Genomic DNA, 19,983 nt, shown 5'->3' on the forward strand with positions numbered 1-19,983 from the left:
TCCTGAGTAAAAGAGGCACATAGGAGGAGAAAAATTGAGGGTTAGCATGTTTGAAAATATCTTTATTCTTCTCTCTTAGTTGTTGTTTCTATAATGACAGTTTCAAAATAATTTTTTTCTTAGAATTTTAAAGGCATTTTCCTATGTGACCTGTTTGTTTTGGCTTTGCTCATATAATGAGTCTGTAGGATTTTCTCTTATCCCTGATGTTCTGTAATTTTCATGATGATATGGTTGGTGCTTGTGTCTGTTTTTCATTAATGATGACATATGTCTTTTAGAACTGGAAAATATTTTTTGTATTACATCTTTAATCATTTTTTCCCTCTCTGTTCTCCTTGTTCTCTTTATGAGATTCTAGTTGGATTTTGGGGCCTCTGAGGTTGATCTTCTGATTTTCTTTTCTCTCATATACCCCACGCCACTTTCTGGAAATACACCTTTACTTTGTCTTCCAAACATTGTGTAAATCTTTAAAATTTAAGCTTTCAAATTTTTAATGTTTTGTTTTGGGTGTTTATATTTTTTCAGACCATATTCTTTCATTTCTCTTGGGTAAAATGTAGGACCAAAATGGCAAGGTTATGTGGCGGTTATATGTTTAACTTTTTAAACAATTGGTAAACTGCTTGCCAGTGATTGTAACATTTTCCATCCACTCTGTGCACCAGACTGACAGCTGTGCCACATATTTGTCAATGAGTGGTACTGTCATTCCTTTATTTTAGACTTTCTCTAATAGGTGTGTACCACCATCTCACTGCAGAGAAGGCAATGGCACCCCACTCCAGTACTCTTGCCTGGAAAATTCCATGGACGGAGGAGCCTGGTGGGCTGCAGTCCATGGGGTCGCTAAGAGTAGGACACGACTGAGAGACTTTGCTTTCACTTTTCACTTTTATGCATTGGAGAAGGAAATGGCAACCCACTCCAGTGTTCTTGCCTGGAGAATCCCAGGGACGGGGGAGCCTGGTGGGCTGCCGTCTATGGGGTCACACAGAGTCGGACATGACTGAAGCGACTTAGCACTATCTCATTGAATTTTAATTTGCACTTCTTGAATGCATCTTCTTATATGCTTATTAAATGTGATTCATATATCTTAAGTGGTAAAGTATATATTCAGATCTTTTGCCCATTTCTTATTTTTTTTAATTTCTTATTATTTAGTTGTGAGATATATACCTACCTACCTACCTACATACACACATACATATAAGCTTATATTTTCTTTCAGAGATAGGATTCGTCAAATATTTCCTCCCAGGTGGTGGCTTGTCATTTTATTCTCCAAAAAGTCTTTCAAAGAACAAATGTCCTCAATTTTGATGAAGTCCAACTTACTAATTTTTTAGAGTGTTGTAGGTAATAAAGCTTTACCAAATCCCAGTGTCACAAAGATTTTCTCCTGTGTTTTTTTTTTTCTAAAAGTTTTTAAATGTTAGGTTTTATATCTAGGCGTATGATCCGGTTTAATATATTTTTTGTACATGCTGTGAGGTATGGATCAGAGTTCATTTTTTTCTTCTGCATGCAGACACCTAATGGTTCCAGCATCATTTGTTGAAAAAGAATTGTCCTTTCTTTGCCCAGTTGTCCATTTGTATGGGTGTATTTCTATTCCACTGATCTGTTTATTTTTATATCAGAGCCATGCTGTCTTGGTTACTGTCGTCAGTCAGTCTCGGTTCAGGTATTGTCAATGTTGCTGCTGTTCTTCAGAGTTGCCAGCTATTATGTATCTTCTGCATGTCCATTCGAATTTTATAGTCAGCTTGTCAGTTTTTTCATAAAAACCCCTAAGGATTTATGAATGATACTGTATTGAATCTATAAATCAATTTAAGAACTGACATCTTAACAATATTGGAGTTTCCAGGTCGTGGAACTCAGTGTTTCTCCCTGTTTAATGTTACTCAGCGTGGCTCTCCATCTTACTCAGTTTCTCTCTGCACTGTTTTGTAACTTACAACACACGTCTTGCACACCTCTTGTGAACCATCTGTAAATATTTCCTATTTCGGGGCTATTGTTAAACAATAGTTTTAAGGTTTCAATTTCTGGTTATTTGTTGCTAGTATATAAAATACACTTTTGTATACTGATTTCATATCCTGAAACCTTGCTAAAGTCACTTAATAGTTTTGTCTGGTTTGTAGATTCTGAGGGGTTTTCTACATAGATGATCATATTGTCTCTGAATAAAGATCATTTTACCGCTTCCTTTCCAATTTCCATCATTTTATTTCTTTTTCTTTCCTTAATGCACTAGCTGGAACCTCCAGTACAGAACTGAGTAGACGTGGTTTCTTGTTCCTTGTGGTAAAGGGAAAACTTTCAGTTTTTAATTATTGTCACCTGTCAGCTTTTCATAGATGAAATTTATAAGGTTGAGGAAGTTCCCCTCTATCAAAGTTGTTGAGAACTTTATTAGGATTGGATGTTGGATTTTATCAAATGATATTTCTGTACCTATTGCGTTAATCATTTTATTTTATTTTTTAGTTTAACTTGGTTAATTATATTGATTTTTGAAAGAGAAACCAGCCTTACATTTCTGGGACTACCTTTGTGCAGGGTGTATTACCCTTTTTATTTATTTATTTTAAATTTTTAATTGGCTAACATTTTATCAAGAAGTTTTGCATCTGTTTAGGATTATCAATGTGTGGATTATCAATGTGTAGATTTCTTTTCTTCAATATCTTTGTCTGGTTTGAGTATCAGATTAATACTGGCCTTATAGAATGAGTTGGAAGATTCTAACTCCCATTCAGTTTTCTGGAAGAATGCTTAGAATTGGTGTCCTGTGTTAACTGTTGTGTAGAATTCACCAGTGACGCCATCTGGGCCTGGAGTGTTCACTGTGGAGAGGTTTCTAACTACAAATATGATGTACTTACTAGTTATCGGGCCTTTCAGGTTATGTTTCTTCTTGAGGGTGCTTGCTAGGTGGTTTTTAAAGGAATGTGTATCCCTTTTATCTAAAGTTGTTGAACTGATTGGTATAAACTTGTTTATAGTATTCTTTTGTTAACCTTTTAACAACTGTAGAAGCTGTAACTATTGTTACCTGTCTTGTGCCTGATATTAATCATTGTGTTTTATTTTTTTCTTGATCCATCTGGCTAGAAGTCCATCATTTTACTCAGTTCTCTCAAAGAAGTCACTTTTGGTTTCATTTACTCTTCTCTAGCTTTTTTTTAAAACCATACATTTAATCTAGTCATACTTGCATTGAAAGGAATTTTGGTGATTTTGGGTATGACTAATATTAGGATAAGGAATTCTCTTCCGTCTACATTCATCTGTAGAGAAGCTGTTTGTCTTTTGGACACACATTCTGACATTTTGTCTCTCAGACACAGTGAGCACCTCTCTCAGGCATGGCAGTGGTAAGATGTTGGGAACACTCCACTTTCCTGCTCTCAGCAAAGCTTTGACACTTCACAGATGTGTCTGCTTTTATATCCTTCTGCCTGTTTTGAGTTTACATTGCTCTTTTTTTTCTAGTTTCTTAGGGTAACAGCTTAGAGTCTTGATTTGAGAGCTTTCTTCCTTTCTAGGTGAGTATTTAGTGCTGTAAATTTTCCTTGCAGAACTTCCCACCTGTCACACATTTCGGTGTTTTATTCTCATCGTTTTCATTCAGTTTTTGTATTTAAAACAATTCCCTTAAGTCAACTGTACCTCATAATTTTTTTTTCCTTGAGGCTTCCTCTTTGACCCATGATTATTTAGCAGTTTGTTACTTAGTGTTAGATTTTCCCATTACATGGTTCATTATTAGTTTGATTCCACTGTATTTGGAGAACAAACTCTGAACAACTTTATAAATTTGGTTTTTGGTGTGGTTGAATTCTTCATATCCTTGCTGATTTTCTATCAGTTTTGAGAGGGATTTGAAATCCTCCAACTATAATTGTAGATTTGTCTGTTTCTCCTCTTAGTTCTGTTTTTGTATATGCAGTTCTGTATACACATTTAGGATTACGTTTTCTTGATTGACTATTTTATCATTATGTCATGTCCCTTTCTGTCTTTGATGATTTTCTTTTTTTTCTGAAGGCTAATCTACTATTCATATAGGTACCCCTGGCTTTCTTTTAACTAATGTTTGCATGGTATATCTTTTCCCCTTCTTTTACTTTCAAGCTACCTATATCATTATATTGGAAGTGAGTTTCATGTGAATAACATATAGTTGAGTCATTTTAAAAATCCACTTTCTGAAACTATATATCGATGTATCATATCCATGGTGTGTTTAGATCATTTACTTTAAAAAGCCTATTTGTTTTCATTCATTCTTTCATTTTTGGCTGTGATGGGTTTTTGTTGCTGAGCCCAGGCTTTCTCTAGTTTCTGTGAGTAGGGCTACTCTCTAGTTGCTGTGTGAGGGCTTCGCATTCCAGTGGTTTCCGTTGTTGAACCCTAGAATGCTGGCTCAGTAGTTGTGGCATATGGGCTTAGGTGCTCTGCAGCGTGTGGGATCTTCCTGGACCAGGAATTGAACCCATGTCCCTGCATTGACAGGTGGATTCTTAACTAGATCACTAGAGAAGTCCCTAGATTATTTACTTTTACTTATTGATATCAGGGCTTAAGTCTGCCAGCTTAGTTTTATTTTCTGTTTTTTCCTTCTGTTTTCTGTTTTGCTTATCTTTTTCTTTTTCCTGGTCTTCTTTGGCTTACTTGAACATTTTTTTAAAATACCATTTTGATTTTTCCATAGTATTTAGGTATATCTATTTGTGTAGAGTTTTTGGTGGTTGTTGTAGATATTGTGTTATACATAATTTGTCATAATATACTGGTTTGATATTTTACCACCTGAGTAAAGTATAGAAACCATGTCTTCCTTTAAGTCCCTATACCCTCTCTCATTTATATTTGTCTTTGTTTCCTTCACATTGATAAACTGTATTAGACAATGTTATAATTTGTGCTTCAGCCATCAAACATCATTTAGAAAACTCAAGAGGAGGATGCAAGTCTTTTGTGTTTACCCATGCTTTTATTCTTTCTCTGATTCTTTCCTTCCTTTCTGGTGTTGCCAATTTCCTTATCATATCCTTTCTGTTTCAGAACTTCTTGTTCTTTGGAGGTAGGTCTGTTGGTGACAAATTCTCTTTGTTTTCCTTTATTTGAGAACATCTTGAAAATCCCCCTTTATTCCTAATGAATACTTCCACTGTATATAGTATTCTGTGTTGACAGTTCTTTATTTTCAGCACTTGGAAAATGTTTCCAGTCTTTCTGGCCTCCATGTTTTCTAATGAGAAATCTGTTCTTAATTGTTTCTGTCTTATAGGTAAAATGTTTTTTCTCTCTCATTGCTGTTACTTTTCCTTGACTTTGGTTTTATGGAGTTAGATTATTATGTCTCTTGATAGGAATTTCTTTGGGTTTATTCTGTTTAGGGTTTGCTCAACTTCTTGAATCTTACATTTATGTCTTTTTCCAAGTTGGGGAAAACTTCTGACATTCTTAGAGTCTGACCTTCTTTCTCCTCTCCTTCTGGTGCTCTGATAACATGAATGTTGGATTTTTTTCTACTGTCCCACAGATCTTGAGGCTCTGTTTATTTATTTATTTTTCCAATGTATTTTCTCTTTGTGGTTCAAACTGGGTAATTTCTATTGTTTGTCCTCAAGTTCACAGGTTCTCTCTTCTCCATCCTGTTGCCAAACTATCCAGGGAGTTATTTTGGTTTGTAAATTTAAATTTCAAAATTTCTATTTGGTTCTTCTTTATATCATCTATTTATTTGCTGAAACTTTCGAATTTTTCATTTGTTTCAAGTCTTATTATTGATTGTTGAAGCATTTTTACGATGGCTACTTTAAAATCTTACTCCGACATCTGTTTGAGATTATTCCATCATCTATTTTATCTTGGTATAAGCATCAATTATTCAACGTCCTTTCTCATTCAGGTTGTGACATTTCCTTGTTCTTGGTATGGTGAGTGATTTTTTTGACATTGTGTCTTGGACATTTTTGGATTATATTATGAAACTTTGTATTTTATGGCAGTCTTGTTTTAGCAGGATTTCTCTAAGTGTAGGCTTCATGGTGTAGGTCTGGGGTACTGCAAAGTGCATGTAAAAATCCAAGTTCCTCGCTTAGACTCCATTGGGAACCTGGTGGTGTAGCGTGCCTCAACACCACTGGGCAGTGAGTAGAAGTTTGGTCTCCCCACTGCGTCTCTGCTTACACTCACCTGGCCAGGAGGACATGCTTCCCATGAGGCCTCAACTTACACCATGGGAAATGAGTCCATTCCTGCTTGGAGGTGGTGATTTTACTGCATCTCTTGAGATGATCACATAATTATTCTGTTGATATGGTCATTGATTTTTGAATGTTGAACTAATATTGAATCCCAGGATAATTCCAACTTGGTCACGATCTCTTACCCTGTTTAGCGTTGTTAAACGTAATTTGATATTTTACTGAGGATTTTTGTATCTATAGTCATGAAGGATGTGGCTTAGTAGTTATCTTTTAATGTCTTTGTCTGGTTTTTGTATCTGGGTAATGTGGCCACAAATGAATTTGGAAGTATTCACTACTTTTCTTCTTTCTGGAATTCTTCATATAGATTGAGTCTTATTTCTTTGTTAATGTTTGGTAGAGTTTAACAAGGAAGCCATCTCTACTTGAAGGTTTCGTTGTTGAAAGGGTTTATGTTGAGAATTTTATTTCTTTAATAGATACAGAACTATTGATATTTCTTTCTCTTGCTAAGCATTTGTGGTTCATAGCTTTCAGTGAATTTGTACATTTTGTCTAACTTACCTAATGTATTGACATCAAATACTACTCCACTATTATCTTCTGATGTCTAGAGGATTTGCTCTCTAAAGGATCCATCTTTCATGCCTAATATTGGTCACTTATATCTTCTTTTTGTTCTTAACTCATCTGGAAAAAAGTGATCAATTTTACTGGTCTTTTCAAAGAACAATTATTTGTTTCATTGATTTTCTTTATTGTTTTCTTTCTACTTTATTTTATTTCTGCTCTTATACTTTTATTCCTTCTGATCTCTTTAAGCTTAATTTGCTCTTATTTAATTTCTTGAGTTGGAAGCTTAGGAATTGGTTTGAGACCTATATTTTTTAATATGAAATTTTATGCTGTGAGTTTCTTTAACAGCACCATGTGAACTGTCTCCCAGAGACTCTATGTGTTCATGCAAATCAATATATCTGAAGATTTTCCACATATCTTTTTACGAGTTTCTAGCTTATGTCCATTTTATTAAGAGAAAGTGTTTTATATGATTCCAGTTCTTTTAAATTTGTGGATGTTTGTTTTATGGCTTACAATTTGGTCAGTTTGGTGGACTTTTCCTTGTGCTTTCGAGAAGAATGTGTTTTCTGCTGCTGTGTGTGGTGTGTTCCGTAAATGTCAGTTACATTCAGGTGGTTGATAGTTTTCCTCAGGTCTTTTATATTCTTATTAAGTTTTGTTTTGCTCACTTTGTTGATTTCTGAGAGGGGAGTTTTGAAGTTTCCTAATTGTGGATTTATCTGTTTTTCCTGTTCTATTTCTGCTTTATGTCTTTTGAAATTCTATTGTGAACATAATTAGAATTGGGTGGTAATTGGCTCTGTCATTGTGTGTCTCTCTCTTTACCTCTGATAATATTATTTGTTTTGAAGTCCCTTTTTGTCTGATTGTCTAATGTCTAATATAGGCATTTCTGCTTTGATTCTTGATTTCATAGAATATTTTTCTTCAGCCTTTTACTTATAATGTATTTATACCTTTATATATAAAGTGGTTTCTTTTAGACTACAAATAGTTAGGTTTTCCTTTTACGTCCAATGTGATGAGTTCTTTTAATTGAAGTCTTTAAATCACTTTCATTTAAAGTTCCTACTGATAGAGTTAAATTACATTTACTATTTTGCTATTTGCTTTTATTAGTGTCATTTATTCCTTGTCTCCTTTTATTCTTCCCCTTTTGGATTAATTGAACTTTTAGAAATGATTCCATTTTATTTATGCTATTAGTTCATCAGTTGTGCTACTTTTTAAAAGTATCTCACTTGGGCATATATGTCTCTAATTTATAGAGTGTGCCTTGGAACAATATTTTACAGTTTTACCACTAGTCTAAGAACCTTACAAGTGGCTTCAAAGGCCACTCCCAGGCCTTTGTACTATTGCGGTCATGAATTTTACTTCAACATGCTAGTAACATGTTGTTGTTACTAGTAACAACATGTGGTTACTAGTAACATATGTGGTGTGGTAACCCCTCACCACAATGAGTCTTTTATATTTATTTTTATCATTTCAGCATTATTCTATGTAGATCCATGTTCTGTGTAGTATGAGATTCCTTCTGACTGAAGAGCTCCATGAACAATTTTTATCCTAGGTCTTTCTGATAATGAATTCTCTCAGCTTTTCTTCATCTGTGAATGTCTATTTTATCCTTATTTTCAAAAGATTTTTTTCCCTCTGTATAGAATTTTGAGTTGAGAGGATGTGAATTTTTTCCCTTTTCATCACCTTAACTGTATCCCTCCCTTGTCTTCTGGATTGCATTGTCTCTGATGAGAAGTGTATTTTAATTGTTATGTTTCTTCTTCTGTCTATAAAGTGTCTTCAGTTTCTAGCTACCTGCAAGATGATCTCTTTATCCTTGGTCTCAGCAATTTGACTAAGATGCATCTCAGCCTTTATAGGGTTTGAGTATAATTTTTTTCAGGTGGTGGTGAGGAGTGAGTCAGTCCAGCCCTGCTGCAGTATCTGTGTGGGCTGCTTAAGAGCTGTGAGTTTAGGATCATCCCATTACTGTCATCCTAACTCCAGTAGAGGGCTTAGTCTTGAAGTTGCCCAGATTCAATTTGTGTTGCTAAGCAACACAAGTTAGAGCATCTTGAGACATCTTGAATTTATCACCAGGGTGGTGAATTTTCAGATAGCATGAGATAATTCAGAAACAGTATCATTATAAAAATACGCTCTTTTTTTATTTTTTTTATTAATTGAAGGAAATTAAATTCAGTGAACAACCACAAAAGGATCAGCCTAATGAGGCACCTAAGGAGGAAGTGGCCATTACACACAAAGCTAGTGTTACTTCCCGCAAGAGTACACAGGAGAAGAACCGAATTAACCTGGGAAGGAGTCAACTGACCAAGAGATTGGAGCCAAGTTTAAACTGGAGGACCAGTGTCAGTTCCAAAGAGTAGGTAGATATTAACGTAATGGGTTTTCTGATACATACTTCCCTACCACATGTTTATCTAACTTTTCACATAACTTCATTTCACTGGAGGAAAATACATAGTATATACATACACCTCCCTCCAAAGTAATTACAGGTTGGTTCCCTTTTCCCCTCTTCATGTTCCAAGAAGAAAAATTTGACATCAAACTGGGTTTGTGTACAGAGGACCATGGAAGGAGAGCACAATTCACTTTCATGTGGTTGGTGAGTCAGGGCAAATAACAAATGAAAATGATGATAAAACACATGGAGGAATCTCATGGGGGAATGTAAACATTGTGGTAGGGACCTGATTAAGTAGTGTTAAATTATGTGATTAAATATAAAATCAGGAGGCAGTCCTAAGATGGTGGAGGAATAGGAAAGTGGTCTCCTGACCACTTTCTCCCCCACAAATTCATTGAAAGATCATTTGAACACTGAGAAAATTCCACAAAACAACTTCTGAATACTGGTGGAGGACATCAGGCACCTGGAAAGGCAGTCCATTGTCTTCAAAAGGAGGTAGGATAAAATATAAAAGATAAAAAGAGAGACAAAAGAGTTAGGGACGGATACCCATGCTAGGAGGGAGTCGTGAAGAAGGAGAAGTATCCAAACATCAGGAAACCCTCTCAGTGGCAGGTCTAAGGGGAGTTTTGGAATCTCAGAGGGCAACATAACTGGGAGGAAAAAATAAATAAATAAAACCCACAGATTACGTGCCTAACTACAACTCCCAGCAGAGAAGTAGCCCAGACGCTCGCATCTGCCACCAGCAAGTGGGGGCTGAACAGGGAGGCACAGGCTGTATTGCTTAGGTTAAGGACCAGGCCTGAATGCCCTGAGGGCAATCTGAGGGAGCTAATGTGAGATAGCAACCCAAACTGTGGGATAGCCAGAGAGAGAAAAAAAAGAAAGCGTGTGAGAGAGAGAACTTTCCCACAAAAAGCTCTAACCTAAGGCACTGCCAGGCTGCTCACAGAACAAAGGACTGAGTGAATACCAAAGAAGAGCTAGCTGGCTGCAGACAAGCCCATCTCCCACTGGAGGCAGAGAGGCAGGTGGGCGGCAGCCAGAGCCAGCAAGGGACAATCTCTGCCCGCGATGGCATTCTCTACCAAACTGTGAGCAGGCTCCCAGTTGCTAACCAAGTCTTCCTGAGATCCTGGACGGTTGACATCCACCAGGAAGGTTGCAGCCAGTGATCAGCTCCCTAAAGGAGACACACAGCACACCTGAGACAGTGCTCCCGCTGTGCACCCAGGAAACAGAGCAGCTGGCACAGGGGAGGAGATAAGACACACTTGGGGAGAGTGCGCTTGCCAAGCACCTTTTTGCCTGAGCTGCTTGGACCTGGGAAGGGCACAGAACACAGGCCCAACTGAGTCTGTGCCTTTGTGGAGTACCCGAGAACCTGAACCTGAGTGGCTTAGACCTGGAAAGTGCATACAACCCAGGGCCTGCTTTAGACAGTTCCCCTGCCAAGCAACCTGGAGCTTGAGCAGTGTAGACTGCAAAGGCACACATTCCGTGAATGGGGGCAAACCCACTGTGGCCCAGACACTGTGAGCGCTCCCTACACACACCAGTGATATTTGTTTGCAGTGTTACTCCCTCCCCACAGCACAATTGAACAAGTGAGCCTAAATAAGTGACCACCTCCACCCCCTTGTGTCAGAGCGGAAACTAGACACTGAAGAGACTTGCAAACAGAAGAAGCCAAAATAAACAAAGTGACAGGTGCAACAGATTAAAACCCTATAGTTAGCACCTACTACATTGGAAGGGGCCTGTAGGCCTCGAGAAGAAGTATAAGCTGGAACAAGGAACTATCTGAAACTGAACTGACCCCATACTACCCACAACAGCTCTAGAGAAATTCCTAGATATATTTTACTATTATCATTTTTAAATTAAAAAAATAAATTTATTTTTAAGCCCTTTCAGTTAAGTTCAGTTCAGTTGCTCAGTCGTGTCCGACTCTTTGTGACCCCATGAATCACAGCACGCCAGGCCTCCCTGTCCATCACCAACTCCCGGAGTTCACCCAGACTCATGTCCATCGAGTCAGTGATGCCATCCAGCCATCTCATCCTCTGTCGTCCCCTTCTCCTCCTGCCCCCAATCCCTCCCAGCATCAGAGTCTTTTCCAATGAGTCAACTCTTCGCATGACATGGCCAAAGTACTGGAGTTTCAGCTTTAGCATCATTCCTTCCAAAGAAATCCCAGAGCTGATCTCCTTCAGAATGGACTGGATGGATCTCCTTGCAGTCCAAGGGACTCTCAAGAGTCTTCTCCAACACCACAGTTCAATAGCATCAATTCTTCGGCACTCAGCTTTCTTCACAGTCCAACTCTCACATCCATACATGACCACTGGAAAAACCATAGCCTTGACTAGACAGACCTTTGTTGGCAAAGTAATGTCTCTGCTTTTCAATATGCTGTCTAGGTTGGTCATAACTTTTCTTCCAAGAAGTAAGCATCTTTTAAAGCCCTTTATTACTCCTTTAATTTTCATTTTTATAGCCTGCTATTACCTTGACAAAAAAGACCCTATTTTTAAAGCAAATTTCATATATATTTTAAATTATTTTTTGTGATTTTGTTTTGTATTTTTACTATTGTATTTTTGAGAGTCTAACCTCTACTCTAGATTTTTAATCTTTGCTTTTTGGTATTTGTTATCAATTTTGTACCTTTAAGAATCCAATCTTCAGTACCCATTTTTACTTAGGTGTGTGATTACTGGCTTGATTGCCCTCTCCCTCTGACTTTCCTTTTTCTCCCCCAGGTCACCTCTATCTCCTCCCTCCCCTTTCTCTTCTTTACCCAGTGCTGTGAATCTCTTTGGATATTCTGGGCTATGGAGAACACTTAGGGAACTGATTACTGGCTAGATCTGTCTCTCTCCTTTTAACTCCCCCTCTTCTCCTCCTGGTCATCTCTCCTTTCTCTCTCTTCTCTTCTCTGTGTAACTCAGTGAACCTTTCTGGGTGTTCCAGCCTGTGGAGAGCACATAGGGAATTGATTACTGGCTACATTGCTGTCCCCCCTTTTGATTCCTCCTCTTCTCCTCCTGGTCACCTCTATCTCCCTCATCCCTCTTCTCTTCTGTATGTAACTCTGCAAACCTCTCTGGGTGTCCCTCACTGTGGAGAATCTTTTCTCCATTAACCTAGATGTTTTATCATTGGTGTGGTATGGATGGAGAAGTCCTGAAGCTACTGTAAGAATAAGACTGAAAAACCGGAGGCAGGAGGCTTAAATCCAAAACTTGATAACACGAGAAAACTCCTGACTCCAGGGAACATTAATTGACAAGAGCTCATCCAAAAGCCTCCATACCTACACTGAAACAAAGCTCCACCCAAGAGCCAACAAGTTCCAGAGCAAGACATACCATGCTAATTCTCCAGCAGTGCAGGAACATAGCCCTAAGCATTAATATACAGGCTGCCCAAAGTCACATCAAACCTATAGACACCTCAAAACTCACTACTGGACACTTCATTGCATTCCAGAGAGAAGAAATCCAGCTCCACCCACCAGAACACTGATGCAAGCTTCCCTAACCAGGAAACCTTGACAAGCCACTCGTCCAATCCCACCCACAGGGAGGAACCTCCACAATAAAGAGGAACCACAAACTTCCAGCATACAGAAAGGCCACCCCAAACATAGCAATCTAAACAAGATGAAAAGGCAGAGAAATATTCAGCAGGTAAAGGAACAAGATAAATGCCCACCAAACCAAACAAAAGAGGAGGAGATAGGGAATCTACCTGAAAAAGAAATCAGAATAATGATAGTAAAAATGATCCAGAATTTTGAAAACAAAATGGAGTTACAGATAAACAGTCTGGAAACAAGGATTGAGAAGATGCAAGAAAAGTTTAACAAGGACCTAGAAGAAATAAAAAAGAGTCAATCAATAATGAATAATGCAATAACTGAGATCAAAAACACTCTGGAGGGAACCAACAGTAGAATAACCGAGGCAGAAGATAGAATAAGTGAGGTGGAAGATAGAATGCTGGAAATAAATGAAGCAGAGAGGAAAAAAGAGAAAAAGAATAAAAAGAAATGAGGACAACCTCAGAGACCTCTGGGACAATGTCAAATGCCCCAACATTCGAATCATAGGAGTCCCAGAAGAAGAACACAAAAAGAAAGGCCATGAGAAAATACTTGAGGAGATAATAGTTGAAAACTTCCCTAAAATGGGGAAGGAAATAGCCACCCAAGTCCAAGAAACCCAGAGAGTCCCAAATAGGATAAACCCAAGGTGAAACACCCCAAGACACATTTTAATAAAATTAATGAAGATCAAACACAAAGAACAAATGTTAAAAGCAGCAAGGGAAAAACAACAAATAACACACAAGGGGATCCCCATAAGAATAACAGGTGATCTTTCAATAGAAACTCTTCAGGCCAGAAGGGAATGGCAGGACATACTTAAAGTGATGAAAGAGAAAAACCTACAACCCAGATTACTGTACCCAGCAAGGATCTCATTCAAATATGAAGGAGAAATCAAAAGCTTTACAGACAAACAAAAGCTGAGAGTATTCACCATCACCAAGCCAGCTCTTCAACAAATGCTAAAGGATCTTCTATAGACAGGAAACACAGAAAGGCTTTATAAACTCGAACCCAAAACAAAGTAAATGGTAACAGGATCATATTATCAATAATTACCTTAAATGTAAATGGGTTGAATGCCCCAACCAAAAGACAAAGACTGGCTGAATGGATACAAAAACAAGACCCCTATATATGCTGCCTACAAGAGAACCACCTCAAAACAAGGGACACATACAGACTGCAAGTGAAGGGCTGGAAAAAGATATTTCACACAAATGGAGACCAAAAGAAAGCAGGAGTAGCAATACTCATATCAGATAAAATAGACTTTGAAATAAAGACTGTGAAAAGAGACAAAGAAAGACACTACATAATGATCAAAGGGTCAATCCAAGAAGAAGATATAACAATTATAAATATATATGCACCCAACATAGGAACACCACAATATGTAAGACAAATGCTAACAAGTATGAAAGGGGAAATTAATGGTAACACAATAATAGTGGGAGACTTTAATACCCAACTCATACCTATGGATAGATCAACTAAACAGAAAATTAGCAAGGAAACACAAACTTTAAATGATACAATGGACCAGTTAGACCTAATTGATGTCTGTAGGACATTTCACCACAAAACAATGAATTTCACCTTTTGCTCAAGTGCACACAGAACCTTCTCCAGGATAGACCACATCTTGGGCCTTAAATCTAGCCTTTGTAAATTTAAAAAAAAGTGAAATCATTCCAAGCATCTTTTCTGATCACAATGCAGTAATATTAGATGTCAACTACTGGAAAAATATTAAAAATACAAACATATGAAGGCTAAACAATACACTTCTGAATAAACAACAAATCACAGAGGAAATCAAAAAAGAAATAAAATATCAAAATATGCATAGAAACGAATGAAAATGAAAACATAACAATCCAAAACCTATGGGATTCAGTAAAAGCAGTGCTAAGGGGAAGGTTCATAGCAATACAAGCTTACTGCAAGAAACAAGAGAAAAGTCAAATAAATAACTAATTCTACACCTAAAGCAACTAGAAAAGGAAGACATGAAGAACCCCAGGGTTAGTAGAAGGAAAGAAATCATAAAAATCAGGGCAGAAATAAATGAAAAAGAAACAAAGGAGACCATAACCAAAATCAACAGAGCTAAAAGCTGGTTCTTTGAGAAGATAAATAGACAAACCATTAGCCAGACTCATCAAGAAAAAAAGGGAGAAGAATCAAATCAGAAATTAAAGTGGAGAAATCACAACAGACAACACAGAAATACAAAAGATCGTAAGAGACTACTATCAGCAAATATATGCCAATAAAATGGACAACTTGGAAGAAATGGACAAATTCTTAGAAAAGTGGAACTTTTCAAAACTGAACCAGGAAGAAATAGAAAATCTTAACAGACCCATCACAAGCACAGAAATCAAAACTGTAATCAGAAATCTTCTAGCAAACAAAAGCCCAGGACCAGATGACTTCACAGCTGAATTCTACCAAAAATTTAGAGAAGAGATAACACCTATCCTATGCAAACTCTTCCAGAAAATTTCAGAGAAAGGTAAACTTCTAAACCCATTCTGAGTCCACCATCACCCTAATACCAAAACCAGACAAAGATGCCACAAAAAAGAAAACTACAGGCCAATATCACTGAACATAGATGCAAAAATCCTTAACAAAATTCTAGCAAACAGAATCCAAAAACATATTAAAAAGATCATACATCATGACCAAGTGGGCTTTATCCCAGGGATGCAAGGATTCTTTAATATCTGCAAATCAATCATTGTGATACACCACATTAACAAATTGACAGATTAAAAACCATATGATTATCTCAATAGATGCAGAGAAGGCCTTTGACAAAATTCAGCATCCATTTATGATAAAAACCCTCCAGAAGGAATAGAAGGAACATACCTCAACAAAATAAAAGCCGTATATGATAAACCCACAGCAAACATTATCCTCAGTGGTGAAAAATTGAAAGCATTTCCCCCAAATTCAGGAACAAGACAAGGGTGCCCACTCTTACCACTGCTATTCAACATAGTTTTGGAAGTTTTAGCCACATCAATCAGAGAAGAAAAGAAATAAAAGGAATCCAGATTGGAAAAGAAGAAGTAAAACTCTCACTGTTTGCAGATGACATGATCCTCTACATAGAAAACCCTAAAGACTCCACCAGAAAATTACTAGAGCTAGTCAATGAATATAGTAAAGTTGCAGGATATAAAATTAACACACAGAAATCCCTTGCATTCCTATACACTAACAATCAGAAAACAGAGAAATTAAGGTAACAATTCCATTCACCATTGCAACAAAAAGAATAAAATACTTAGGAATAAATCTACCTAAAGAAACAAAAGACCTATATATAGAAAACTATAAAACACTGGTGAAAGAAATCAAAGATGACACAAATAGATGGAGAAATATACCATGTTCATGGATTGGTAAAATCAATATGGTGAAAATGAGTATACTACCCAAAGCAATCTATAGATTCAGTGCCGTCCCTATCAACCTACCAACAGTATTTTCCAGAGAAATAGAACAAATAATTTCACAATTTGTATGGAAATACAAAAAAATCTCAAATAGCCAAAGCAATCTTGAGAAAGAAGAATGGAACTGGAGGAATCAACCTGGCTGACTTCAGACTATACTACAAAGCTACAGTCATCAAGACAGTATGGTACTGGCACAAAGACAGAAATATAGATCAATGGAATGAAATAGAAAGCCCAGAGATAGATCCACACACTTAAGGACACCTTATCTTTGACAAAGGAGGCAAGAATATACAGTGGAGAAAATACAATCTCTTTAACAAGAGGTGCTGGGAAAACTGGTCAAGCACTTGTAAAAGAATGAAACTAGAACACTTTCTAACACCATACACAAAAATAAATTCAAAATGGATTAAAGATATAAATGTAAGATCAGAAACTATAAAACTCCTAGAGGAGAACATAGGCAAAACACTCTCCAACATACATCACAGCGGGATCCTCTATGACTCACCTCCCAGAGTAATGGAAATAAAAGCAAAGATAAACAAATGGGACCTAAGTAAACTTAAATGCTTTTGCACAATGAAGGAAACTATAAGCAAGGTGAAAAGACAGCCTTCAGAATGGGAGAAAATAATAGCAAATGAAGCAACTGACAAAGAATTAATCTCAAAAATATACAAGCAGCTCCTGCAGCTCAATTCCAGAAAAATAAATGACCCAGTCAAAAAATGGGCCAAAGAACTAAACAGACATTTTTCCAAAGAAGACATACAGATGGCTAACAAACACATGAAAAGATGCTCAGCATCGCTCATTATCAGAGAAATGCAAATCAAAACCACAATGAGGTACCATCTCACGGCAGTCAGAATGGCTGCCATCAAAAAGTCTACAAACAATAAATGCTGGAGAGGGTGTGGAGAAAAAGGAACCCCCTTACACTGTTGGTGCAAACTAGTACATCCACTATGGAGAACAGTGTGGAGATGCCTTAAAAAAACGAAATAGAACTGCCATATGACCCAGCAGTCCCACTGCTGGGCATACACACTGAGGAAACCAGATTTGAAAGAGACAATGTTCATCTTGTTCATCGCAGCACTGTTTATAATAGCCAGGATATGGAAGCAACCTAGATGTCCATCGGCAGATGAATGGATAAGGAAGCTGTGGTACATATACACAATGGAGTATTACTCAGCCATTAAAAAGAATGCATTTGAATCAGTTCTAATGAGGTCGATGAAACTGGAGCCTATTATACAGAGTGAAGTCAGTCAGAAAGAAAAACACCAATACAGTATACTAACGCATATATATGGAATTTAGAAAGATGGTAACGATGATGTATGTGAGACAGCAAAAGAAACACAGATATAAAGAATAGTCTTTTGGACTCAATGGGAGAAGGCAAGGGTGGGATGATTTGAGAGGGTAGTGTTGAAACGTGTATATTATCATATGTGAAGCGGATTGCTGGTCCAGGTTCAATACATGAGATGGGGTGCTCAGGGCTGGTGCCCTGGGATGACCAGTGGTGGGAGGGGGGTTCTGGATGGGGAACACATGTGCACCCATAGCTGATTCATGTCGATGTATGGCAAAAACTGCTACAATAATGTAAAGTAATTAGCTTTCAATTAAATAAATTAGTTAAAAAAATATAAAATCATGTGAAGTTAATTAGGGGAAACTTCATAGCGGTGGTACCATGTGTATTAAGAGAACTTTAAATGAATACTATAAAAAGGATAGAATCTGAAACATGTGACAGGCCTGAGTAAAGTGGACACTGGTTTTATGAAAGTCTGAAATGTACTTGCCTGGAGAATCCCAGGGACAGCAGAGCCTGGTGGGCTGCTGTCTATGGGGTCGCACAGAGTCGGACACGACTGAAGCGACTTAGCAGCAGCAGCAGCAGCTCCATTCAGGACCCTTTGTAAATTGGTGCCAAAGCAAAGAATAAAGGCCAATGTTGCCAACACCAAAGCAGTCAGAAGCACCTAGAGCACTTTGTGAAGTTTTAGCAAATGGGTTACAAGTTTCAGTGTATTTTTAGTGTTCCATGTTGTCCCCTTATTAAGAACGGGCTCCCTACTGGTCATGTGGGGACCCTCACCTATAAGGATTCCAAGAAGCACAGGTGATTGTATTTTGGACACAGACTCAGAGAGCTGAGAGAGGGGAGACTTGTGGGAGGTGAGACACCTTGCTCCTCTGATTCTCCCTGATTTGCGGGTATTTGACCTTGTGGCTCTCTTTGAAAGGGTGAGTCTGAAAATGATAAGTGTTTGGGCTCATCTGTTAACTGGGGGATGAATTATAAAATACTGCTTTTTCCATGTGCTCACTTTTTTTTCAGTTAAGAATTTACTAAACAAGGATTTAATGCAAACCAGTATATTCCAAAAAGTATACTAAGCTTGAGAATGTCCAGAAAATCGACACAGGCCCTGCTGTGATGTTGGGTGGGCAAGGAGAACACAGGCAGTTGGGACTCAGGGTAGAAGACATAGACTGAAGGACCTTTCCAGTGATAGCAACCTGTGAAGACCTGTTTCTGGCACAAAGAAATATTGGACAAGTGTTTCTCCATTATATAAAATTCATGGCTCTGCTTGCAGGACAGGACAGAAGGGACCTCTCAGGTGTCAGATGAGACTGAAACTCAGTCATTCTCTGTCAGGAAAACATATCATTTGGGTGCATGATAATGATGGAATATTTGTACACATTTATATTTTTAATATTCTATTAGCATAAAGTAATTAATATAATTAATATTTCTTTAGGAGCAGAAATACACTAAGAGACACCCAAGTAGAAAAACATGGAGGAAAACTTGAAAAGTCCAGATCATCTGTTTCACCTGGAAGAGCACAGTTAATTCGGTGAGTTTCTATTAACGTGTGTGTGCTCAGTCATGTCCAACTGTTTGCGACCCTATGGACTGCAGCCCAGTAGGCTTCTTTGTCCATGGGATTCCCCAGGCAAGAATACTGGAGTGGGTTGCCATTTCTTCTCCAGAGGATCTTCTCGACCTGCAGATTGAACCCATGTCTTCTGAGTCTCCTGAATTGCAAACAGATTCTTTACCACTTGAGGATCAGTTCTTTAAAGCCACTCCTACATAACAGCTAGTTAATACTGGTTAATGGTGCTTTACTTTCACATTAGGGTCTTATGATATCTATACTGATATAGTAGAAATGCTGTAAGAAGGGTAATAATGGGTTTCTTTAAATATATAGGATAATTTTCAATGTGGAGCTATTTTGGGGGGATAAAGTAGAAATTAATAGCTTTATTGCTTGGCCAGGCAAAGAGGGGTACAGTGGGCTTCTGCCCCAGAAAACTGTATGTCCCTAATGTGGAGTTAAATACAGTGATCTACTGGTATTAGCTAACTGTTTGTAAACACATATATTTAATGCAAAAAGCAGTTAACTGCAAAAAGCTGTTAACTGCATGTGTGTTCAGTTGCTCAGTCATGTTCAACTCTTTATAACCCTTTGGACTGTAGACTGCCAGGCTCCTCTGTCCATGGGATTTTTCAGGCAAAATACTGGAGTGGATTGCCATTTCCCACTCCAGGAGATCTTCCCAACCCAGGGA

At 37.7% G+C, this 19,983-nt stretch overlaps 1 protein-coding gene across 8 annotated transcripts in view; it reads left to right on the forward strand.

The window, feature by feature from the left end:
• ODAD2 (outer dynein arm docking complex subunit 2) overlaps positions 1-19,983 on the forward strand; it is a 177,501-nt gene that overhangs the window by 19,899 nt on the left and 137,619 nt on the right. For 6 of the 8 annotated variants that reach the window (XM_025000641.2, XM_025000638.2, XM_025000639.2 and 3 more), the window contains 2 exons: positions 9,017-9,213; positions 19,161-19,259. In XM_025000641.2, coding sequence (XP_024856409.1) covers positions 9,017-9,213; positions 19,161-19,259 — 296 coding nt within the window. Of the gene's footprint in view, positions 1-9,016; positions 9,214-19,160; positions 19,260-19,983 lie in introns of those variants that run through there. The other 2 variants (NM_001192631.1, XM_025000645.2) reach the window with 2 other exon arrangements.

Source organism: Bos taurus, chromosome 13 (genome assembly GCF_002263795.3).
Source record: "Bos taurus isolate L1 Dominette 01449 registration number 42190680 breed Hereford chromosome 13, ARS-UCD2.0, whole genome shotgun sequence".
NCBI lineage: Eukaryota > Metazoa > Chordata > Mammalia > Artiodactyla > Bovidae > Bos > Bos taurus.